At 43.0% G+C, this 26,537-nt stretch overlaps 1 protein-coding gene across 8 annotated transcripts in view; it reads left to right on the forward strand.

The window, feature by feature from the left end:
* SLC4A10 (solute carrier family 4 member 10) overlaps nucleotides 1-26,537 on the forward strand; it is a 164,958-nt gene that overhangs the window by 116,913 nt on the left and 21,508 nt on the right. For all 8 annotated transcript variants that reach the window (XM_081870942.1, XM_081870946.1, XM_081870943.1 and 5 more), the window contains 8 exons: nucleotides 201-347; nucleotides 2,137-2,237; nucleotides 3,069-3,243; nucleotides 3,436-3,569; nucleotides 4,047-4,292; nucleotides 17,422-17,527; nucleotides 25,136-25,297; nucleotides 26,114-26,227. In XM_081870942.1, the coding sequence (XP_081727068.1) occupies nucleotides 201-347; nucleotides 2,137-2,237; nucleotides 3,069-3,243; nucleotides 3,436-3,569; nucleotides 4,047-4,292; nucleotides 17,422-17,527; nucleotides 25,136-25,297; nucleotides 26,114-26,227 (1,185 nt within the window). The remainder of the gene's footprint in view (nucleotides 1-200; nucleotides 348-2,136; nucleotides 2,238-3,068; nucleotides 3,244-3,435; nucleotides 3,570-4,046; nucleotides 4,293-17,421; nucleotides 17,528-25,135; nucleotides 25,298-26,113; nucleotides 26,228-26,537) is intronic.

Raw genomic sequence — 26,537 nt, forward strand, 5'->3', positions numbered from 1 at the left:
GGTAGCAGCTTTCACATTCTGCTTAAATCAAACTTCAACAATAAGCAAAGAGTTCACTATGCTAAAGTGTATTTTTTGTACATAGAAGACTTTCAGGGAAGTAAGTTGCATGCTTTATGTAAGCAGCTGTGTGAATATGTGGGATTTTATATGCCCTCCTTATAAGAAAAGTCTCACGTATTTTCTTGTGTCTCTGACAGGTGTTTCATGATGTCGCCTACAAAGCTAAAGATCGTAATGATTTGGTTGCTGGGATTGATGAGTTTCTCGACCAGGTGACAGTTCTCCCTCCTGGAGAATGGGACCCAACGATTCGTATAGAGCCCCCCAAAAATGTTCCCTCTCAGGTTTGTGTACATTTCATGTTTTTGTTGCTGTTGTTGTTGTTTTAATGTGAAGGGACTGTTATGTACTGAGTTGAATAGGATCCAAATTGCAACAGTCTGATTGGTCCTAGAACAATAGGATTCAGAATGCAGCAGTCTGATTGGTCCTAGAACAATGCAGCAGTATGATTGGTCCGCAGGAGCCACCCAATCCAGCTCCAGGTGGAAGTGAATCCACAACCTGATTGGCCTACAGGAGAATCCCAGAATTAGCCAATCACGTGCAGCCCATTGTGTAAATAATGTATACAAAGCAGATATTTTGGGGGACATTCATTCCTCCTCACTACTATGAGCTTAATAAAGAGCATGAAATCCACTCTTAACTCCGAGTATATTTCAGGGACTAAAGCAATAAAACCATTCCATTTTTGAAACAAGAACGGAGAACAGTATATCTCCATTGTCACTTCTGCACACACCGCCACTATCTTAACGTTCTTGAAATATTCCTCGAGATATTCAAAGCAAAATCCCTATCCTGTGCAAACAGGTGATTAGGATTTTGGATTATATAGCTGATATAAAATCAATGGAGCACATTGTTAGCTCAGGGGCCACATTCTGTCATGGATAGACTTCCAGGGGCCATGCACCAATGTAGGGTAGTGCCTATTGGCAAAAAAAAAAATGAGTGGAACAATGGCTGTGACTTAACTCTGTGCAGTAGGATTCATTCCACCCATGCACAACTCACAGGCTTCTCTCTCGCCACCCACCCACCCACCCACCCACCCACACACACTCACTCACTCACTCACTCACTCTTTCTCTATCCCTCCTGTTCAGGCAAATGAGTTCAAGGACACATTTGAAGCAGTAAAGAACACTTGAGGTGGGCACAGAGTAGGCCTGGTGAAAGGTAGTATCTGGGGAGAGTCCTGAGGTCTGATAAGAGAGACCTTGGAGCTCCATTCAGTGTTCAGACTTGAGGTTACCCACCTGTGTTTTACTAACTATTTCTGCTTTTATAGAGCAGGGCATCCATTATATTTATTTTTACTGGTGTTACCCTTTTGACCATACAGAGGCAAATGTTTTGAATCCACGCCCACCCCAGCACACATAGCACATATGCTTCCACCCCTTGTTTACAGAGCCCTGTCTTGTGGGGCGCGAACGAAACATTGAGCATAATGATATCACCTCAGGCATCTTCTTTAACCAAATGCTTCGGGGACAGACTTGGGAGAAAATGTGGGGTGGTGACAGCAATTGCATCTATGGTGGTAACATGTCATTGGGCCCTTAGTAGGTGAGTAGTTAAGGAATATTCTCTATCATGCTCAAGCTGTTCTCATACTTGGGCCTCATTGTGCTTTATCAGCTCCCCAAACTGTGGTTCTCTCCTGAGCAGAGTAGGTGATATGGTTTCAGAACTCATGGGAGGGAAGATTGCCATCTAGAATCCTCCTGCCAGTATTTCTAAGGAGCAGGCGCCAACACAAACTGGTGATTTCCATGTGGCAGGGCTCATGCTGAAGCCAGGAGGAATGTTCTTAATTGATTAGCAGGTTCAAGTTGCGTCTGTCAGATTGCTGCCGGCATACCCAGGTGCTAACAGTCCTTACAGATTAGCACCGCTCTGTGATTTCCATCACTTGTGTAGGGAATAATTCAAAGGGAATACCAGGAGTGTCACAGTGTGCTAGTTGACCTTAAGTAGTTTCCTTTCCCAATCCATGATTTGAAAAATGTAAAAACATACATACACACATAAACACAAATCACCTCTCTTTCTCTCATGTAGGAGAAGCGTAAGATTCCAGGTGTGCCAAATGGAAATGCTGCTCATGGAGACATTGCACCAGTTGGAGGTCACTCAGGACCAGAACTGCAACGTACTGGAAGGTTAGTAATAATTCAATTTTTTAAAAAAACAAACCAAATATTGTAAAATATTTGTGGGTTTTTTTGTTTTTTAATAAGACATGCTTGGCTTAATCTTTTTTAAAAAAAAGTTTTGAAGTTTATTTTAAAGTTTTATAGTGTTTATGCCATATTTTCTTAACTAATAAGTGGGTTATAAATATTTTAAATATTTTTTTATTTAAAATATCCAAGGTCACTTTGCTTCCTAGCAGTTGAGCTTCTGCTTGATCAGAACATATGTGAAGAAAATTCACCAAGCCTCTTACCCAAAAGTGGTAAGACTACACCTTGAGGCCTTTAATAAAAGACTGTATTTTTCCACAATTAAAGGAATCCCTGTAGAACTACTTAAAGTGCAGTCAGTTTCCCACCTCAGTTAAACACTTTGCATGTATTTTTACTTATTTATTGCATTTATACCCACCTTTTTCTTCAGGGAGCAATACATAGTTCTCCAGACAACAACCCAGGGAGGTCAGTTAGATTGAGAGTGAGTGACTGGCCTCAGGTCACTCAGTGACCTTCAAGACCGAGTGGGGATTTGAACCCTGGTCTCCTGCATGCTAGTCAAACGCTCTAACCACTATACCACACTGGCTCTCCTGTATAATGTTTCAGGGCATTAAGATACTTTAGAGAGGTCTCGTCCGCTTTGTATTTGACTTTTAAAGGTGAATGCAAAGAACATATTTTCACATTAGATTTGATAACAGTGATGGGTGTTTTTCAGTTCAAAAATTCATGAGGAAGTTTGGGTTTAAAGCCTGACTCTTTTTCTTTTTCTTCTTCTTCTTCCCCCATTTTCTGTAGGATTTTTGGGGGCTTGGTTTTAGATGTCAAGAGGAAAGCGCCATTCTTTCTGAGCGACTTCACTGACGCGTTCAGCCTGCAGTGCTTAGCTTCGTTTCTCTTTCTCTACTGTGCTTGTATGTCTCCTGTTATCACGTTTGGTGGTTTGCTGGGAGAAGCAACGGATGGCCGCATAGTATGTGTCATATTTTGATCTGAATCTTCCCTATTATTTACAATTGGCACTTTTAAAGCATCCCATGACTGAATTTTGTGTGTGTGCGCGTGCTTGGAACGTTCTATCTGATAAAAACTATTGCAATCCATCGCCTTGATGCTGAAATAATAGGTCTAACTTTTCCATTTCTCCCTTCCCGCCCACCTGCAGAGTGCAATAGAATCTTTGTTTGGTGCATCGATGACCGGCATAGCCTATTCGCTCTTTGGTGGACAGCCTCTGACCATACTAGGGAGCACGGGTCCAGTTTTGGTGTTTGAAAAGATACTGTTCAAATTTTGCAAGTAAGTGATCCGTTTTTCTTCTTTTGAGAGTCTCCCTGTTTCCATACTCTGTTGTGTTTGCCTTGTGAGGAGTTACTGAAGCTGAAGGACAGCTCTAACTCTTAAAGAGTTAGGATGATGATGATGGTTGTTATTTATTAAATTTTTATACAAAAATTTCTCTGCAAGCAGTTACAGGTCAACTGAACTTTAAGGCAAGTTTGAGTAGTTTTTAAAGAGGGATAATGAGCAGCAGAGCAGGCGTAAAGTAGAAACTTGCATTTCCTAAACAACAGAACCTCTCACAAGGCTTTTCTCTGCCTTACTAATGAAATATGCTTTAACTTATCACGTTGATAAATGATTGTAAACAGCCATTGTCTTTGCTGTGCTTTCCAGCAAAGGCATTTTGGGGATTAATATGTTTTCCCCGAGACAGCAACAAACTTAATAGGTCTGGGTCTGTGCATTTGCAATCCTGTCTCCATGTGCTTCCAGGGAATATGGGCTGTCGTACCTTTCTCTGAGAGCAAGCATTGGCTTGTGGACTGCAATTCTGTGTATCATCCTTGTTGCGACCGATGCCAGTTCACTTGTGTGCTACATCACTCGGTTTACGGAAGAAGCTTTTGCGTCCCTTATCTGCATCATTTTCATTTACGAGGCCTTAGAGAAGCTCTTTCATCTCAGCGAGACATATCCAATCAACATGCATAACAGTTTGGAACAACTGACACATTACTCGTAAGTATGATTTCATCCGTTGTCCTGAAGGGATTTCCTTTGTTGCGGGGCACTGTTCCCATTGTGAGGAAGCCAAGGGGATTCCCAATAGAAAGAGGACATTCATGTTTACATAATTTTACTAGGGCTTGCATCCTTCTGTGAAGTTCTGACAGGAAGAACCCCACGTTTTCCAAAAGAAAGCTTCATTTCAACAGCATGAGCTCCATGGCAATGGCTCACACATGTTGGGTTTGAATAAATAATCTGAGCAGTTAGAATATTTGTTACTCCCTGCCTCCAGGCAGTAATAGGGTGGGATTCAATTAATGAGCCCTATCACCAGAAGCCATATGCTTCTTCTTGCATGATGGGGCTTCCCCCCTCTGTTATACCCCACCCCAAAATGTGCCTGGAAGGGTTGGGAGAACCTCTGGAATGGCATGGAAGGTGGTGGAGGAGGGGGGTATAGTTCCATCTGGGAAGCCAGAACACTTGGCCCTGACAGAATGATTGACTTAAACTCAACATGGAATTCCTCCCATAAAAATTTTTAAAATTAATCTTTGCAAGCCAAAATCCCAGTCCCATTTTCAAACACTGTTATCTAGAGGTGAGGCCCACATTGGCCATTGGTGATAGAGTGTGAGCTAACCTTCATCAATTTGCTGCCCTCCAGGGTTTTTTTTGAACTAAAAGTCCCATCAGTCCCAGCTCACTTTCTCTGGGACTTGTTGTTGTTGTTTAGTCGTTTAGTCGTGTCCGACTCTTCGTGACCCCATGGACCAGAGCACGCCAGGCACTCCTTTCTTCCACTGCCTCCCGCAGTTTGGTCAAACTCATGCTGGTAGCTTCGAGAACACTGTCCAACCATCTCATCCTCTGTCGTCCCCTTCTCCTTGTGCCCTCCATCTTTCCCAACATTAGGGTCTTTTCCAGGGAGTCTTCTCTTCTCATGAGGTGGCCAAAGTATTGGAGCCTCAGCTTCAGGATCTGTCCTTCCAGTGAGCACTCAGGGCTGATTTCCTTAAGAATGGATAGGTTTGTTCTTCTTGCAGTCCACGGGATTCTCAAGAGTCTCCTCCAGCACCATAATTCAAAATCTCTGGGACTTAGGAAGGTCATTTTGAATCCTGAGTTTGTCTTTGGTGGCTACCCCTCCGAGTTTAGTGTCATCTGCAAATTTGATGAACATCCCCCCAATTCTTTCACCTAAGTCATTTATAAAGGCGTTGAACAACAACTGGCCCAGGACAAAACCTTGTGGCACCCCCTTCATTCCTTTTTTTTCCAGAATGACAAGGAACATTTAGTGAGCACTGTTTATATTTGGTCAGTCAGCCAGGTACAGAATCACCTACACTTACCTGACCCAGCTCACATTTTAGCAGCTTCTTCACAAGCATACTATGAGGAACTTCATCAAAAGCTTTAATTGCCACTGAAATCATTGGGAGTCTCAAACAATTTCTCCATTGATTTCCATATAACCTAAGTTCAACTAACTTAGTCTGGATCCAATCCATTGCCAGGGTGGCCAGATTCAAAAGGGGGCAGGGCGTCCTGCATCTCTTAATACTTGCGTCAAAAAGCAAACACAAGCCACGCCTGCTGAAATTAAAGGTGCAGGACCCTTGCTCACTTTTGCATTGGACCACCCTGACCATAGTGCTAAAATGCTAAACCATAGCACTAAATCTGTTTGCCCTGAGCTGCGTTGTAATTGACACTATGATACCATTTTAGCTTCAGTGTGTAAAACTGCTAAGATAGATTGCTTTGAATTCCCAGATCCTTTCTTGTCTCCCATTCCTGAGCAGTAGCAAGGTACGACAGTGAGATCTATAACAGGAGATACATGGGAGCAGTTTCACGTGCCAAAGATATCCAGAGATAATTGCGGTTGTCATATGAGGCAACTTTTATTATATTAAAAAAAAAAAAAAAGCCGCCTGAGAAGTGAAACTGACAAAAGACATGACTGCTCAGAGGGGTTGTGTTTTACCGTTCAGTTCATGAGGCGGCTGCTGGATGAAGCGAGCTGAGCTATCAAAAATAAGTTTTTGTACATTATGTTATGTGAAAACCTAAGTATTCTCATGGGCAATGTCAAGATTCAGTCTGCCTGAGGCACATGATGCATCTCCTCAGCAATAGAGACAGCAGCCAGAGAAGCATTTTCAGGCTAGAAAGCCCCTCCAGATATGGTTTTTAATATGGCTGTGTTCAACTCACATGAACTCTTGGCTTAGGGAGAGTCAAATACGGAAATAGCGACAGAAAGACAAGGCCACTACCCCGTCCTGCCACCACCTGCTCCCTGGATGAATAACAAGCCCAACAAACTGCCTGCATAAGAAGTTCTGAACAACTACCTGCAAATTATTGAAGACAAAGCATAGACTGAGAAGTTGCAGTGTCTTAACATCTACATGTAGATTGGGGTACATGTCTTCCAAATGTTGCGGACTAAAACTCCCATCATCCCTGACCGTTGGCCATTCTGGCTGGGGCTGATGGGAGTTTTAGTCTGAACTTTAGTGAGCGGCCTCTTAAATGGATTAGATTATTAGATGAGAGATAACAATGACCTGAGAGCTAAAGTTATTGTTGATGTTATATTAGTCTTAGCAATTTTTTTCCATGAATGTGACTGTCTCTTTATACAAGACTGTTAAACTTCCAGAGTTATAATAAGGGAGGGGGGAATGACAAACACGAAGCCCTATATACACACTTCTACTTCTTAAATTGATTTTGGCTAAACACACTAGGGTCACAGTACCACTGAACACAGTGAGATGTACTTCGAAGTCAACGTGTGTAGGGTTGCACAATTAACCTCACAGTTTCCCAGATATTATAATTAAGTTTCTTTGTAGCTATTCTTATTTATCATGCCTTCTTTCCCTTTGGGTTCATTAGCTTTTCAGCCAGTCATAGAGTTTATATAAACACCCAAATGAGAAATTCAGTCAATTCTCTCCATTATCAGGGCCCTAAGACTTGTCTACTGTTCTCTCTCTTTCTCTTTTGCATTCTCATACTGGTACTCACCCCATTCCATGACGCTGATTGTCCTATGAAGCCCTAAGGTTTTTAATAATCTCTGTTGATCATTCCCCTATACTTTTGCTTCTAGACTTTGTGTTGCTGCTTTGTTCATCAGGCTTTTAGAATACAGTGGTACCTCAGGTTAAGTACTTAATTCGTTCCGGAGGTCCGTACTTAACCTGAAACTGTTCTTAACCCGAAGCACCACTTTAGCTAATGGGGCCTCCCGCTGCTGCCATGCCGGCGGAGCCCAATTTCTGTTCTCATCCTGAAGCAAAATTCTTAACCTGAAGCACTATTTCTGGGTTAGCGGAATCTGTAACCTGAAGCGTATGTAACCCGAGGTACCACTGTATATGGCAATGGGAGGCCCTTTTAGAAGCTAATTCTATATTAGGGATCACTGTGTTACTATATATATATATATATATATATATATATATTTGTTGTTTAGTCGTTTAGCCGTGTCCGACTCTTCGTGACCCCATAGACCAGAGAACGCCAGGCACTTCTGTCTTCCACTGCCTCCCGCAGTTTGGTCAAACTCATGCTGGTAGCTTCGAGAACACTATCCAACCATCTCGTCTTCTGTCGTCCCCTTTTCCTTGTGCTCTCCATCTTTCCCAACATCAGGGTCTTTTCCAGGGAGTCTTCTCTTCTCATGAGGTGGCCAAAGTATTGGAGCCTCAGCTTCAGGATCTGTCCTTCCAGTGAGCACTCAGGGCTGATTTCCTTAAGAATGGATAGGTTTGATCTTCTTGCAGTCCATGGGACTCTCAAGAGTCTCTTCCAGCACCATAATTCAAAAGCATCAATTCTTCGGCGATCAGCCCTCTTTATGGTCCAGCTTTCACTTCCATACATCATTACTGGGAAAACCATAGCTTTTACTATACGGACCTTTGTTGGCAAGGTGATGTCTCTACTTTTTACGATGCTGTCTAGGTTTGTCATTGCTTTTTCTCCCAAGAAGCAGGCGTCTTTTAATTTTGTGGCTGCTGTCACCATCTGCAGTGATCATGGAGCCCAAGAAAGTAAAATCTCTCACTACAGTGGTGCCCCGCAAGACGAACGCCTCGCAAGACGGAAAACCCGCTAGACGGAAGGGTTTTCCGTTTTGGAGGCGCTTCGCAAGACGAATTTCCCTATGGGCTTGCTTCGCAAGACGACAGCCCATAGGGAAATCTCCGGGACAGTGGGGAAGCGCAGCTCCCCCCGCCTCCCCCCGCCGCCTGGCATCGGAACGATGTCCCGAAGCCGGGCGGCGGGGCCGCGAAGCCTGGGCGCGCTGGCAACTCTCCGCAAGGAGCGCTCCCGCTGCTTGCGGAGAGGTCCGCGAAGCCTGTCCTGGACCTCTTCTGAAGGCAGGCGGGGGGCAAAAGTCTTTGTCCCCCCTGCTTGCCTTCCCAGGGGCTTTTAAATCGCCCGGACAGCGGAGAAGTCCTCCGCTGTCCCGGGCGATTTTAAAATGCCGCCCGCCAGAAGAGGTCGGGGGAAGGCGGTTTCCATAGGAACGCATTAATTGATTTTCAATGCATTCCTATGGAAAACCGTGCATCGCAAGACGAAAAACTCGCAAGACGAAGAGACTTGCGGAACGAATTAATTTCGTCTTGCGAGGCACCACTGTACCTCCATTTCTTCCCCTTCTATTTGCCAGGAGGTGATGGGACCAGTCCAATAAACTTGGATTACTGTGATGTTAAAAGGTCTGCCTTGGATTCGTATCGAGATCATTCTATCATTTTTGAGATTGCATCCCAGTACAGCTTTCGCCACTCTTTTGTTGACTATGAGGGCCACTCCATTTCTTTTACGGGTTTCTTGCCCACAGTAGTAGATATGATAGTCATCCGAACTGAATTCGCCCATTCCTGTCCATTTTAGTTCACTGATGCCCTGGATGTCAATATTTATTCTTGCCATCTCATTTTTGACCACATCCAACTTACCCAGGTTCATGGTTCTTACATTCCAGGTTCCTATGCAATATTTTTCTTTACAGCATTGGACTTTCCTTTTGCTTCCAGGCATATCTGCAACTGAGCGTCCTTTCGGCTTTGGCCCAGCCGCTTCATCAGCTCTGGATCTACTTGTACTTGTCCTCCGCTCTTCCCCAGTAGCATGGTGGACGCCTTCCAACCTGACGGGCTCATCTTCCAGCATCATAACTTTTATATGCCTGTTGTCTTTGTCCATGGAGTTTTCCTGGCAGGGATACTGGAGTGGCTTGCCGGTTCCTCCTCCAGGTGGATCACATTTGGTCCAAACTCTCCACTATGACCTGTTCATCTTGGGTGCCCTGCTTGGCATAGTTCATAGCTTCTCTGAGTTATTCAAGCCCCTTCGCCACGCCACACCCATGAAGGTGTGTGTGTGTGTGTGTGTGTGTGTGTGTGTATGTGTGTGTGTGTGTGTGTATATATATATATATATATATGATTCCTTCTGAGTTTTGTATGTAAGCATGACCCCTGTTCTTCAATGTCACCCTGATAAAAAATAAAATTGCCTTTTCTCCTCATTGACTTACATGAAACAGACAATCTGCAACAGTGATCTAAAGAGCCCCCTTCACGCTGTCATAACCCCTCCAGATATTCCTTTAGGTCAGAGCTCTCCTAAAGCAGGACTGTCATATTAGCTAATTAATGTCAGAACTTCATCACGCCCCCCTAGGGGGCAAATGCCTTTCAGATACTTTCCCCATATGTTGTAACACCACCTGACAACTTGCAGTTATAATTGCCTTAGATTATGTAACTTCTTCCTGTGTTGGGCTTGTGCACAGAATGGAGCAAATCTCTCTGGTCCCTGCTCCCCTTTTGCAGGCTATTTAGTAGGGCACGAGTACCCCAGAGGCTCTAGGCAAGGAGCTACCAGTGCCTTTGCACAATCTCACGATGATTTGGAAATCTGGGAAAGTGTGAAGTAAGGTAATGCCCTCCTCAAGGTGTGACTGGATCCTGCCAGCTATCCGTAGGGAAAGTTTTGGAGCAGTAGCTAGCCATCTGATTCCATCCTAGTGTGCCCTTTATGACCTTTATGTGCTCTGCATCTACCCAAAGTGGACCACACAGAAGAGCTTGATCATTACATTGTTGTTGTTGTTGTTTAGTCGTGTCCGACTCTTTGTGACCCCATGGACCAGAGAACGCCAGGCACTCCTGTCTTCCACTGCCTCCCACAGTTTGGGCAAACTCATGCTGGTAGCTTCGAGAACACTGTCCAACCATCTCGTTCTCTGTTGTCCCCTTCTCCTTGTGCCCTCCATCTTTCCCAACATCAGGGTCTTTTCCAGGGAATCTTCTCTTCTCATGAGGTTGCCAAAGTATTGGAGCCTCAGCTTCAGGATCTGTCCTTCCAGTGAGCACTTAGGGCTGATTTCCTTAAGAATGGATAGGTTTGATCTTCTTGCAGTCCATGGGACTCTCAAGAGTCTCCTCCAGCACCATAATTCAAAAGCATCACTTCTTCGGCGATCTGCCTTCTTTATGGTCCAGCTCTCACTTCCATACATTACTAGATCATTACATTACCTGAAGATAAATTGTGGTTAATATGCAAAGCCAATTAATGTCCTCTTTGGAAACTTTGCCCCAAAAGTTGAATAGAATTTGAAATGGTGGCATTCTGGGCTTCTGATTAGGGGAGGAAACATTTGAATGGATTGCAAGATTCTTTTCTGTTCTGTTTCCCAAGATCTCTTGTTCTGCATTTGTACTTTTCGTCCCTCCAGTTATCCAAGGACGTGTGGGGAATAAGAACAAACATATGCCCACAATAATGTTTATTTCTGCTTAGTGTGCCTGGTTGTCATTGGAATCATAAAAAAGGTTAATGGTGAACTATAAATAAGAAGGCAGATGTGATGTGAAGTGAAGGCTCTCAGCATGTTATTTAGCCATGCTGTGAACTGGCCTTCAAAACAGAAGTGTCAGACAAGGATACCAGCAAATCAACGCTGGTTCAGGCCTATCAGTCTTGCCCCTCCTCGGTTGCTTAGGCTTCCAGATGGGAAGAGCCAACAACCTGTCCCACCTGAAAGCAGCAAAGTGTCCTCTTGTTTTCAGATACCTGGATGCAGAGTGCTTTGCTAATTTTTGGAGACAAGGGAATGAGTGGGCAGGGAAAGTAAAGGGAGACAAGCTGAAACTGGTGTTTGGTTTGTTTATATGCACATCTGCCAATTTATCTGTGACCGTATTAGGAGTATTTATGTTGGGGCAGTCAAATATTGGCTTAATAATAATAATAATAATAATTTTTATTTATACCCCACCCTCCCCGGCCAGAGCCTGGCTCTGGATGGCTAATACCAATAAAATTGCAATAAAATATAGTTGGGGGCGGGGCGACAAACAAAACAAAAAACAAAAACCAGTTTATTAAAATACGGGTTAAAATACAATTTAAAATGCAGCCTCATTTTAATAGTAGCCCAGAAATCAAAACCATAAGGGGAGGGAAACATAAGGGTCAGACTGAGTCCAAACCAAAGGTCAGGCGGAACAGCTCTGTCTTGCAGGCCCCGTGGAAAGCTATCAAATCTCACAGGGCACTAGTCTCTTGTGGCAGAGCGTTCCACCAAGTCGGTGCCAGTACTGAAAAGGCCCTGGCCCTAGCTGAGACCAATCTAACCTTCTTGCGGCTCAGGACCTCAAAAGTGTTGTTATTTGTGGACCTTAAGGTCCTCTGCAGGGCATACCAGGAGAGGCGGTCCCATAGGTACGAGGGTCCTAGGCCGCATAGGGCTTTAAAGGTCAAAACCAGCACCTTAAACCTGACCTTGTACTCCACCGGAGCCAGTGCAGCTGGAAAAGCACAGGGTGAATATGCTCCCATGGCAGAGACCCCGTGAGGAGCCTCGCCGCGGCATTCTGCACCCGCTGGAGTTTCTGGGTCAGCTTCAAGGGAAGCCCCACATAGAGCGAATTACAATAATCAAGCCTGGAGGTGACCATTGCATGGCTCACTGTGGCCAGTTCAGGGCGAGAAAGATAAGGGACCAACTGCTTGATATGGCAGAGATGAAAAATGCCACCTTTGCTGTGGCTGCAACCTGCACCTCCATGGAAATCAATACTCTTTTAAAGAAATGCATGAAGTGTCATTCACTCAGAAATGAATTCCTGGGTGGTATGCAAAGAAATTTAGCCTTAGAGAAACCCATAATAAAATAAGAAGACTAAAACCAATCGGTTTGAAAATATCTAAAATGCTAGACAAATAAAAATGTTTAAATCTTGTACTAAAAAGAATACACTCTGGGTACACCTCCCTCAGGAAGACATTTCACAATAGGTGTTCTACCACAAAGAATGTCTCTCCCTTATTTCTCTCCACACATGATGTATTTCTTAAGAGCCAACATGGAAAAGTTCAGTCTTTGCACCTAGGCAGGCTCTTGGAGGAGTAGAAGAACATACTGGGGTTTAGTGTCACATTTCATGTGCTGTGCTTTCAATGGTGAATATTGTTTTTAAGTGGCACAATAGCAGTGCCAGCTAGGTGCAACTAGCCTACACAAACATTTACTCTGTTTGACAACTAAGTTGTTTTTTGTTTTGTTTTTTTAAAAAGCCTTTTGGCCTACATCTGTATGATGAATTTTTTCCTTCCTGTCTTGTCCTTGTCTGTTAAATAGGTTCTTGTGGCAACCCCCTTTTTGCCTCCCCAATTCTTTGCTTCATTTGTTACTGTGACATAGTTCACACATCACATTAAACCATAGTTGAAATCAACTTTGGTTTCATGAGAACATGCAGTGTCCTGGTGCACGCTGCTGAAATGGTAGGTGCTTTCCTGCTGCAGTCCCAGGAAACATATCGTGGTCTTATTTGCCATGTCATCTGAACCTGGATTCATGGTTTGTTTCTCTCCTAACAAAACGTAAGTGGAAAACAAGGTTTGTTCTTGCATGGCCTCTGTGGCTTTTGAGGGGCCTGCGTTTGGGTGACGCAACAAACCAGACCATGGCTTGTTGCCTGCAATGAGGCAACAGCAGAAGTGGGAGAGGAGCAAAACACCCAGAATTTCGTCAGTGTGCAGCAGCATGCTGCTTGTTCACATCAAATCATAGCTTATTCTAACTATGGTTTATTGGAACTATGGTTTAACGTGACGTTCAGTCCAGGCTATTAGTTTGGAGGAGACACTGAAACCCTATTAAAAAGGTTAATAGCATAGCTGGAAACATAGGCTAAAATATTTAGTTTCCTTTATAGGCCTTGAACCACGGGATATATTTCCTTGACGAAACTGCATCTTCTGTCATTTGAGGTATAAATGCTGATGAGATCCAAAGCAGCAAATGAAAGTTAAATGTGCTGGCTCTTTACTCCATGGAAAGCAGGATTGTGAAATCATTTTAAATGCTGCCAGCTTTTTTGTGGTGAAAGTAAATGGTCTTTGCTCAATATTTCAAGTCCAGGTATTAGTTCATGACCTACCCACTTTAAAAACAAACAAACACTTCCCCCCTTCTGCCTAACCTTTTTTGTACTTTGTGAATGGTGAATTTTGTTTTCTAACAACAACAAAGAAGAATTCTTTACCAGAAGCCTCTCAATTATTAACAGATTATGCTGAATAATTTTAAGCACTTCTGGCAGAGTGATATGCATATTACAATCTGTCCATGACATGTATTTAAGAACTGGGAGCATAACATCCCACTCTCAGAGGTATTTAAGGTGCCAAGTTCATGTCATTCTGACATGTGTTCAGCCTGAATGACGTCAGTGGATTCAGTCAGCCAAACAATGCTGCTGCTGTTGCTCATCCAATATTTCAACCAGATTTTTGTGGCAGCTAGGACCATTGAAATGAAAGTATGCTGTGTTTAGTGGATAGTGTCCACTGGTGCTCTCACCTGCCTTTCTTGAAAATTCCAAGCTTGGCATTGACCTCTTAGCCTTGCATTCATTGTACATTCCTGTACAACCTAAGTTCAAACGTCTCTCTACATTTTCTATTACCCTTATATCACACTGGTTGGATGTTGTCCAAGGTCAGCCCAGTACTGGGCCTTTCTGGGGCCGATCAGGACATACGCACCAAGTAAGCTTGTGGCAAGTTGGGTTTTGACATGCCACATGGAAATTACCCAGAAATCTGTGCACCGTCGTACTGTTGCCTAGCAATGTCTTTGATGCTCCGTTATTAAGAGTACATCACAGTCCTCCTTAGTTTGGCCTATGGACCAATTGTGTTCATATGCAAATACCCTAAGCGTAGGCTCGACACAAGCCCCTTCATGAATTCACTGGATGTACGAGGGGCTAGCAAGAAGACAGTAGCTGTCTGTGTCTCCTCTGTCAGTCAGGATTCAGCATTGATGGGAACCCTTGCCAGTCAGCGTTCTGGAAAGGTAGAGAAGCCCTGCATGCCTACAGTTGTATGAATACCAAACACACAGCCCCTGGGTAGTGTGGCCAGCCAAACACATCCGTCTCGAAGGAGCATGGGCAGAAGCCATATTCCACATTCTTTGTGTGTTTGTGTGCACGTGTGTGTGTGTGTGTGTGTGTGTGTGTAAGACAGAACACTCAATTAACAGTTATGAGAAATGCAACAGTGGTTAATTAGAAAAATGAGATGTATCCTACCCTCAGACTTAACCTGCAAGATCTCCACATACAGCTTGAGCTTGTGTGTGGATGTGTGTCTTTGTGTGCCTATGGGTTTGTAATACTATGGCTCTTATGTCTTATAGCTCTCCAAGAGGTACTTCAGCTCCCTTTTTTGACCAGTGTACAAAATAATAGGCTCCCTCCTCAGATCTTTGAAAAATAACAAACCTCCCACCGTTACTTTTTAGGCTTTAATTTAAATTGGTGTTTGGAACATTTGGACACCCACACAGAGCCTTTTCTGCCATTCCTACATTTAGCTAACAGTTCAAAAGCTTTCAAAGCCACTGTGGAGCAGGAAAATAATAAAATAATTGTATTGCTGTGCAACATGGCCTAAAGAAGTGGGATTTTTTAAAAAATAAAGCTGAGCTGAATATCTTCCTCCATGGGACCAATTCTTCCTCAAGAAAAGGTTGGGAGATATACAGAAATGTTTGAGAAGAGTTGATCATTCCATTGGGAATTGGTGGTAGCCATCTTTCTATTCCCCAAAGTGCATCCCTGGGAATGACATTATGCTATTGTATTGTTCCCACTGGGGCATCCCATCGTATGTTTTGTATGATCTTTTTAAATGGTGAGTATATTTATCTGTATGGTTATAAATGTGTTGCATGTGGCTTGGAGACCTTAGAGTAAGAAGTGATTAACAAGTAGAATAAATAATAATGATAATACAAGTAATTTTATTATTACCAGTCCTTTTTTTCGGGAGTGGGGGACGCAGGGGTACGCATACCCCTAAACATTTTGTGAATCTAAGTTTGGCCTCATTGAGGGGCAGTATTTCAATATGAGTAGGAAAATGAGAGTACCCCAAACATATTTTTTTAAGGAAAAAAGCACTGATTATTACTATTACAGTTCTTCTTATTTGAAATGTTAATCACTTGCTGCCCAAAGGTCTCCAGGCAACATACATCACATTATTATTATTATTATTATTATTAATAATAATAATAATAATAAAGTAGAATTGAAAACCACTAGGTTGCTCAGGCAATTCTACCTCCACATCAAGTGGCAACAAAACTTTTTTTTTTTTTTTTTAAACAATTTAACAAAAAGCAGAGAAAACCTCAGCCACCTTTTATGGAATGGTAAGCCACACTCCACCCCAAATTGTAGAAAAATGGTCAACTCTCACCAAAGATATTACAATATTCAGTGGGTATTTTTGAAGGGTAGTTTAGTTTTTAATATTTACTATACTATGTTCCTTATACATAGAATGGCATGGCTGCCTCTGGTGGAGGAATTAGAATACTGCTGAGCGGCGGCAATTGTCAGATATTGTTGTAGGTGGAACATTTGGCTTTTCTGTCTTTGGTGAAAGGTTTCTTTATTGGGCTCACCTTGCTTGTACAATTTCCATATTTCCCATTTATGGATCCAATTTCTGTGGTATTCATTTTTCTTTTAAGCCCCATACTTTCCTTCTAGCATTTGCCACATGTCCCTCAGATGTTGATAATGCACACTTTTTATCTACAGTTAAAAGGATCAGAGATTATTATTCCGGGAAAGAGCCTTTTCTGGCTAACCCCTTGGAGGGCTACTGCCAGTCAGAGAAGAGGCTAGAGAGACAAAATAGACTGGACTAGAGAGCAAGTGGACGCGGGTGGCGCTGTGGGTTAAACCACAGAGCCTAGGACTTGCGGATCAGAAGGTCAGCAGTTTGAATCCCCACGACGGGGTGAACTCCCGTTGCTCGGTCCCTGCTCCTGCCAACCTAACAGTTTAAAAGCAGCTCAAAGTGCAAGTAGATAAATAGGTACCGCTCCAGTGGGAAGGTAAACAGCGTTTCCGTGCGCTGCTCTGGTTTGCCAGAAGTGGCTTAGTCATGCTGGCCACATGACCCGGAAGCTGTACGCCGGCTCCCTCGGCCAATAAAGCGAGATGAGCGCCGCAACCCCAGAGTCGGCCACGACTGGACCTAATGGTCAGGGGTCCCTTTACCTTTTAGAGAGCAAGTCTTGATGCATATGCCCCAAAAGTGCATTTTGGATTTACTGTATTTGAGAGGGCTTTCTTCACTTTCAGAGGCTGTGGGAGACAAAACCCCATAGATTGTACGTCCTCCTTCAGAGTGTGGCAGTAGTCAGGGAAGGCCCATCAGCTTAACATAGCCCAGACTCAGGACACTTTGCAATCTAAAAGCATGCATCAGTCTAGGGTTGCCAGGTCAAAACTCAGAGCGACGGCTCCTTGTACTATCCATGGTATTTCCTGGAAAGGAGATCCACCAGCTCAGGCATCATGGTGATGTGGAGAGCTGTACATGGTGTAATTCAGTGTTCAACTCTGAGAGGTACAGAGGCATTCCAAAGGACTGGGCTTCCTCCACATTTATCTTGTATGTTTTCGTCCCAGACTTCCTAGGGAATTCCGATGATGCAACTTACCAGTTTTAAGGTTATAAATGATCAGGCTTTTTTTTCCTTTCCCCCCACTTGCAGATGCAGCTGTATGGAACCAGACAACCCCAGCAATAATACTTTGCGATACTGGCAGTCCAAAAACATGTCTTCGTCAGACATACCTTGGGGAAACCTAACTGTGTCAGTAAGTGTACCACTGAAACACATCACAGATGAACTTTACTCTGACCGTAAAGGTGTGGCCTGTCGAATGTAGGTTGGCAGGGTGTCAGAGATGGGGAGGATCAGGTGTTGTACCCCAGTCTTGACACTTTTGTAATAACTGAAGATTATACGCAAAGAACAGTCAATGGCTTTATACGGCTATTACCTCTCGTATCGAGGCAGCATGCTTCTGAAAACCAGTTGCTGAGGATCATGTATGGGACATGCCCTGTATGTAGACTTCCCTAGACATCTGGTTAACCACTGTGGAGATAGGATTCTAGACTGCGTGAGCTTTTGGTCTGATCCAGTAGGGCTCCTCTTACGATGTAGGGGTTCATCCATGTGATTGGAAAGTCTGCATGCTGTATGGGCCATCCATGCAGGGGTAGCGTACACAAACCCAGCCCACGCATGTGATTGCAGTGTCATCTGCAAAGGTCTTAACAGTTAATGAAAATGTGTAGCAACTTCTCTGTCCATGAATTGCAATTACAAATATGGAATATTTAAGGAATATCTTAGAGGCTAAAAGTCATAAACCTTTCCATTTAATTAAACTTTTCAGTGGTGACTATTCCCTATTGTCATTGTTCAGTTTTTTGTTTTTTTAAAAAGCACCAATGCCAATGTGCACTATTCTGAGAAACTTTGTGTAGCGACAGGGAGCATTACTAAGATTAAGCCCGCATTCATCAAATAGCAGCAGATTTGACCTAAATTCTACCAGATGGTAAATCTGGAGCTGCGATGTGAAAAAAGGGACATGTAAGCTCTATATTTCTCCCCAAATAACACTCCAGATGTTCATCTATAGCAAAAGAGTTAAAATGGAAGGTTTGCAAACATCCTTTCTGTACGTTCCTTTATTGTCAGATGTGTAGATTGTGACCTGGGTAACAGGAAGCATGGTCTATTTTTTCCTAGCTCCCAGAGAATCTCCATGGCCTGCAATTAAGTTTTATATGAATATGGATAGCTCAGTTGGTTAAAGTGTGGTGCTGATAACGCCAAGGTTGCAGGTTCGATCCCTGGATGGGAAAGACGCATATTCCTGCGTTGCAGGGGGTTGGTCCAGATGATCCTCAGCCTCCCTTCCAACTCTATGATAGCAAGGGAACATGCCCAGGATTGCATAACATTTAAGGCATTTTCTGCTAAATGATCCTGAGTTCTCCTGAACTCAGTACTGTCTCATCTGACTGGCAGCTCAGTAATGGAGCACATACAGAAGGACATGGCGAAGACTTCCATCTGAAAACCTAGTGGGTACTGTAGTTTGATCCCAGTGCAGTTTTTAATTGTTTAAGCTCTTGTTTGACATGCAGTCCACTTTTTGCACGGTGCAGACACTGGGTTTATTATTTTATTGAGTTTACTAATTATATATTTATTATTTACTACTATATAATTTGCTATTTCAAATTATACTTAACAGATGAGAATTTTAGGTTTGATCCCAGCCTGTCATTTCATAGTTAACTTGGCATACAGCAGATTCCATTATTCCTTTTGCTGGATAACACCAAAGTTTACCTAAGCTAGCATTCAAAGCAAGAATTTTACCAACCAGCAGGCACCAGGACATTCACTAGATATTGGCCTGTAGTCCACTGGTGGGTTAGGGACTACCTTCTGTTCATCTTTGGTCTATGGCCTTTATCAGCTCTCCTTTGGTTCCAGGGTCTCAGGCCACTTGGAAAAGAGATTCTGCACCTTCCATGCTCTGAGGTAGCCCACACTTGCTATCATGGAAGATTCATGAGGAATGTTCAGTGAGAAAGGCCACTTTATAGCCTGTACTAATGTAGCACCCCTTAAACTTGTGTTTCTTAAAAGTGATCTTCAGGTTTTGCAAAGAGCTCTTAGGGCATGGGAAGGCAAACTAAGGCCCGGGGGCCGGATCTGGCCCACTCGCCTTCTAAATCCAGCCCGTGGACGGTCCAGGAATCAGCGTGTTTTTACATGAGTAGAATGTGTCCTTTTATTTAAAATGCATCTCTGGGTTATTTGTGGGGCATAGGAATTCGTTCATCCCCCAAAAAAATATAGTCTGGCCCCCCACAAGGTCTGAGGGACAGTGGACCGGCCCCCTGCTGAAAAAGTTTGCTGACCCCTGTCTTAGGGCATGTCAGCTTTCCTGACAATTCACTGTTTCTCGTGGTCCCACTGCAAATAATGAATCTGTGGCTGAAGGGATAGAGGCTATTATATTTAAGGAATCCCTCACTGGCATCATGCTGTGGTAAAGATCCTGCTCAATGCTTGGGATCCCTTTGTGGTTACAACTACCTATAACAGGGTTTCCCAATCTTGGGTCTCAAGCTATTTTTGGATTACAATCCCCCTCATCCCTACCCACTGGTCCCACTAGCTTAGGGATGATGGGAGTTGTAGTCCAAAACAGCTGGAGACCCAAGTTTGGGAAACACTGGTCTATATAAGTTTGGGAAACACTGATCTATAACTCCAACACAGATACAGATGAAAGCATGGACTGGTTGCAGAGGCAGGAGCCAATGTGGTACAGTGGTTAAGAGCGGTAGACTCATAATCTGGTGAACCGGGTTCACTTCCCCGCTCCTCCACATGCAGCTCCTGGGTGACCTTGGGCCAGTCACACTTCTCTGAAGTCTCTCAGCCCCACTCACCTCACAGAGTGTTTGTTGTGGGGGAGGAAGGGAAAGGAGTATGTTAGCCGCTTTGAGACTCCTTCGGGTCATGATAAAGCGGGATATCAAATCCAAACTCTTCTTCTTCCATGGCCACAGGATACATCCAGCTCTGTTTGGCTGGTTCCTGCCCCATGAGTTCCCAACAGTGCTGGCTGGTGGCGGCGTTGCTGCACTTGTCAAGCAGACAATGACAAGTGCCACTTCTACACCACTGCAGCACTTTGGGATTGGGTTGCTCATAATGGGGTTTATTTTCTGCTTAGGAATTGCATATCCAGAGACACTTACGTTCATATGTTTGGAACACTTTTTTTTGCCCATGGAAGTTCCCATGAGGACTGTAACTTGCAAGTCAGTAGCAGATGGATCTGAGCTGCGGCAACTTGCCGCACTTCCAAAAGTACCTCAGAGACCACAAAAGCGGCTGTAGCTGAGATCCATGAAGTGCCGTCTCACACTCTGCGTTCTTCGCAGAAATGGGTGGCTCTTGTGAGCGTGAAAAAGTCCCAGTGTTAATATGCAATTATTATTGTTCTCATTTGCAAGTGGGTCACATATCTTTCACATACTATTTCCCCTCCAGTATCGGGGTTGGATTCCCAACTTTGCTATGTTATTACCTGGTTGCCTTTTCACATATCTGAAGTTTAAATGCAAAATAATAAATGAATAATCCTTGTGATACTATAGATAATCTGAGATGTCAGGATTAGGGATGTTTAGAATCCCCACGGGGAATTCTTGCTTGCCTCATTGAAATTCCTTGTGCTCTCCACACTTGCCTTGAAACTTCATTCTAGGCAAAATTCGGTGTCCACGAGGGTTCCGCTCTTATCAGTTTCTTTGACTGTTTGGAGAGTTTATTCTTTAGCTCCCAGATTCCCCACACCTACCGCACATATCGACGTGACTTATCCTGCATTAATGTAACTTCAGATGAATGACAGCAAAGAAAGGGAGGGTTCTGCTGAGAAATTTTCTGTTGATTTCCCTTGAGGTTCCCCAGAAATGTCACCTTAGAAAAAAACAAAACCCCAAAAACACCTTAGAATTTCACATTACTCAAAATTCAGCAACAAATCTAGCTAGGATATAAATAGCCTATTTTGTGTTAGGGATGCTTAAAAAATTGGAATCTTGTAACATGATATACAAAGGAAACATAATCACCATACTGTTAGAAGAAAATAGAACGTATCTTCCATTGAAGATAACATGTTTTGCTTTGTTTTCTTCTAATAATAATAATAATAATGATAATGATAATGTAAAATATACACAAAAATAACATACATTGAACTAATATAGCAGCAGCAAAACATTCCAGTCCAGAACAGAAAGCTGCAACATGGAAACAACTTTAAAACCCAAGCTGTCACCCATGTTGTAAAATAGCTCACAAATACATATTGTTCGCATTAGGACAATGCTGTTCCTTTTATGGAAGTTGATGGTTATTTTTTCAGAGTTTATAAAGCCCTGCTAGCTTTTTCTAATTTATTTAGGCTAGAATGAAGATGCTGTTGATTATATATATATATATATATATATGCAATAGAACCTGGGAAATATGTATTTTTTCCTGCTAAAATAAAGCTTTAAAAATCAACACTAGAGATGTTTTATCATTTTTGTTTAAAATGTTCCCTTTTGCATTTGTCGATCTAATTCATTATGGCCTATGCCAAGTGCAGTTCTCTGTGTTTTTGGATGGAGGTCTTGCCCAGCCCTTTCTCAGCATGGTGGAGGTTGAAGCAGAGACCTCTTAAATGCATAGCATGTACACTACCACTGAACTTTGGCCTTTTCCCTAATACTTTTAGGCCCCAGTTCTTACCTGGGATTAAGTCACACTAAGTGCAATGAGTCTTGCTTCTGAGTAAACCTGTATAGGATTGCGCTGTTAGCTAACCATCAAATGAGGTATCAATGGCATTTAAATGCATTGCTACACTAGCAAATTTCAATATGAATTTCTTTCTTTTTTTTAAATAACGTGGGTATTTGCAGTCTGTTAAATGAAACTGACTGTTGGTTATAAAAAGAAAATTTTGTCTTTACTACTTTCTTCTTCACTCATTATTTGGAGCAATGCTGGAGCCAAAACAGCTTCCCCCCAAAATGTTAAAAAATAATAATAAATACCGTTCTTGTTTTATATCTAAAAAAATCATATCTCACCTCCTCAAAAAAAGATCGCAGGGCAAGTCACATGTAAAATTGTATAAAGCTGTCATGAAAAACATCAAAACATCTAAAATTCAAGTTCTACCTTTGTGTATATATCTTCCCTCAAAAAAAAGGCCGGCCTGGTGGAAAAGGTCCTGAAAGCTAGCCATTGTTGGCAGCTGCCCACCTCAGAGGGAAGATTATTCCACAACTGGTGCTACCACCAAAAATTTCCAGTAACCCAGGCTTTATTTAGCAGGGGTACAACGAAAAGGGCCTTTTCCCCTGCAGACCTCGTGTCGAATTGTGTCCCTCAGCCTCAGACCAATGGATAAAAAATTGCCCCCAAGCTTTCATTGGTCAGTATACCTACTATATTGATTAAAACTTGCAGTCGCAGTTTTAAATATGGGCTTGTTGTTTTCCTCTCATTGGAAAAACAACAGGCTTACAAGAGAAGCTCCTGAAAAGCTTTTGTAATCATAACAGATTTGGCGTGCTCTAGCCTTTAAAGCCCAAGACTGACAGAAAATGTCGAGGTTGAAACATATAAAAACAAAAGCCCTCCAGATGGTTTGTTTGTCATTGACTAGTCAACCGCTTGGTGTTAAGGTTCACATTTATTCACTCACACTGGCCCAATCTAGCACGTATTCATTTATTCGTGTGACCTCAGAGCATGGAATGAAAATCCTTACATGAACAATCTGTGGCAGGGAATCCCATGCACTCCACTTGCATGTGTGGAAAGGGATCCAAATTAGAGGTGCTCATGGCGCCTGCTAGAGAGGGGATATGTCTTCACCTCCCTGCCAATCATCAGTTCAGCCAGAGGAAGAGAAGGAGAACCTCAATGCAGAGACACCCAGGCAGGGAATGGAAAATTATTTCACCCCAAGGTCCACGTTCCCTTCGGAGCAGACCTCCGAGGCCATGTTTTATGCAATCAGTTCTGTTTTTCTAGAAAAAGAGGTGCTGGAACTCAGCCTGAACGCCTCCCTTGTTCTCTAATAATGGCAATAGTGCCCACCTGAGAGGTGCCAGAATTCAGTTCCAGCAAGTTCTGTCTGTGGAAAGAAGCCCGAAGCACAATTCATAGTTCTTTGGACCCATGCCCCCAAATTTTGCTTCTTCTGGGTGCCAAATTTGATCATAAACAGCTCCCTCTGCAATCAAGTTTGTTTCAGCCTGAATGCAAACAATTTTGTGGAGTCTATTGCCACCTTGTGGCAAAAGGAAACTGTTTCTTCACATTATAGAAGGAATAGTTTGAATCCTCTGAGCTGATGTTTTACATAACATCAGATTTGGGCAATGATCTCCAAACTCTTATTTACGCAGCACTAATTTAGATAAAGTGGTTTCAGGAGTTTATCTGTGAATTACACCCAACTGTTCCTGCATGAAGTGGGCACGTTATTCATATAAACCTTCATTTTTAACTATTTTCCTCTAAAATCGTCAATTAGTTGCAGATGAACGGGGGGGGGGGGGACCACTATATTGAAATGTAATTCACCAACATAATGAGAGAGAGAATAGAACCAGTCAAAAAGGCTGTGCTATTGTAAGCATTGGGGGTTGGGGCAGGAGACAATAAAAGTGAGGTGTGTGTTTTGTGTACAAAAACGCCCCAAAATATATTTATGGGAAATGTCCAGATGTATGGCAACCATAACAGTTGTGATTGGGGGCCCTGTGTGATATGGAAAATATCACAGAACTATTGAGATCTGTATTTGAGGTTGTTTTTAGTGAACACTTGCTTAAGCTTTGAGGTTTCTGATATCTACATATGCTATACCATAGCTTAGTAGCCAAGAAAGACTACATGCATCTTGAGCATCTGAAGCAGGCCAATGATTGTGGTAGTTTGAGATTATGGTGAAAGTTTTGAGCGCACATACCATGCATGTTCCAGCCTCTATAAGTAGCTGTGTATTTCATGTCAAAGAATTTACTAATATAGACAGGTCATGTTATTACTGTTTTTGATTGCCTTTGGCTTAGCTTCTGTGGATCAGAGGTGCTTTTAATTTTAATGTAAATGCTAGCTTTATCCGTTTTTCAGCACTTCCAGACACGAAGAATGGAATGGCACAGTGCTTCCTGTGAAATGTTGGGACACTATGTAACAACAAACTTTGGTATTCTGTCAGATATGTGCTAAATAGAGCGGTTTAACCATTCCTGGATATCTGAGGAGTGTTCTCTAGCATGATACATATGTTTTCAAACATGCACAAATTAACCCATTTTGCTTAGACATTTTTGCAGCTGACGGCAATAGTGTAAATGCTATTCCTTACTGTGGACCATTTTTAAAAAGGCATACAAAGATGGAAGCCACATTTCTTCGTGGTAAAGCTACCTCTGTAGATTATGCTGTGTTCCGCTATTCTTAGGTGCACAACTTAAACATCTTCCACATATTCCTTGCAGGGTGACCAATATGTTGCCCACCAGATGTTGTTGACTTCAGCTCCCATCAGCCCAGCTAGCGTGGCCAATGGCCAGGGATGATGGGAGTTGTAGTCCAACAATATTTGGACGGTACCACATTTGCCTATTCCTTCCTTAAAAATGTAACGTATGAAGTTGCCTTAGGTGTCAGGATTTGGACAGATAAGTTGAAAACCTTTCAGGTCAGTAGTCATAATGGAATGTGCAGACCAGTCTTTTGTTTCTCTGTGAATAGGATCAGTTGCAAGGATATAAAAATGTGCTTTTGCTTTCCATGTTAGGAATGTAAGGACTGGCAAGGGGCATTTGTAGGACACGCCTGTGGACACCATGGTCCTTACGTCCCAGATGTCCTCTTCTGGTCAGTCATCTTATTCTTTTCTACAGTGACACTGTCATCCACGCTTAAGCAGTTCAAAACCAGTCGATACTTCCCGACCAAGGTAACTTGAATATTATTATTTTTTAATTGTTTTGCAAATGCAGGATACAAGTCTACCTCAACAGAAATAAAAAACTGAACTCGTCAGCAGCACTGAGATTGCACTGATATACTGTGTCGTAGCATCCCCCCCCCCCCAAAAAAAAGAACTTTAATACTTGCAATATGAGGGAGGATATGCAGAAGGTTTGATTCTTGCCACTTTGTTTAGATTGAAACGGAGCAGTTTGCAGCAGAATACATCAAGCACAATAGACTCAGTTCGGTTAGAAATGTAAATGTGTATGACAGACCGTGATTGTCAGAGGAGAAATCTACTCCAAATTAACAGGTTGGCTTTAGGCATTTTTTGGCCCCTGGAGCCAAATGTCAAAATGTCCGGCCGTTCTGTGGGCCTGCGCTGATTTTTTTAAAATGGCAGACAGAGACAGGAGAAAGCTTCCTGTTCCTTACTTAGAAGACAGTCTCGGTAAATTATTCGGTGTGCTGTTATCAATCAGCAGCACCTGGCTGAGTTTTGTTACTGATTTCTCAGCCAGGGTTTCTCTCCAGAAAGAACAACTAGCATTGTCCTAAAGAATACAGGCCTTTGATTATTTTTTGCATAGCAGCTGGGTAACACCATAGAGTGATGCAGTTCGCCCAGATGAAATGACTTGGTTGCAAGAAACTGGGCGCACAGATTTGGCCTGTGCGCCATATCTTAATTGTGCTCATAAAGGGATGTGCATGCAAATCTTCTACCACCAGTGTATATGTGTGTGTCTGTATTAAAAATGTCTCTCTGCTGTCACTGACATTGGCTCAATGTTTCCAGGTGCGGTCTGTAGTGAGTGACTTTGCCGTCTTTCTCACCATCCTGTCCATGGTTTTAGTCGACTATGCCCTTGGGATCCCATCACCAAAGCTCCAAGTTCCCAATGCTTTCAAGGTAATTCCTGACACCGGTTGTACCTGGCTTGGTGTGAAAAGTGAAATTTGCCACAACAAATATGTTTTCAAACCAGCTGTTGTTGTTGCTTATCAGAAGGTCGGTGGTTTGAATCCCCGCGACGGGGTGAGCTCCCGTTGCTCGGTCCCTGCTCCTGCCAACCTAGCAGTTCAAAAGCATGTCAAAGTGCAAGTAGATAAATAGGTACCGCTCAGGCGGGAAGGTAAACAGTGTTTCCATGCGCTGCTCTGGTTCGCCAGAAGCGCCTTAGTCATGCTGGCCACATGACCCAGAAGCTGTACGCCGGCTC

This window comes from Podarcis erhardii, assembly GCF_964252035.2.
Source record: "Podarcis erhardii genome assembly, chromosome: 1".
In the NCBI taxonomy this organism is placed as follows: domain Eukaryota; kingdom Metazoa; phylum Chordata; class Lepidosauria; order Squamata; family Lacertidae; genus Podarcis; species Podarcis erhardii.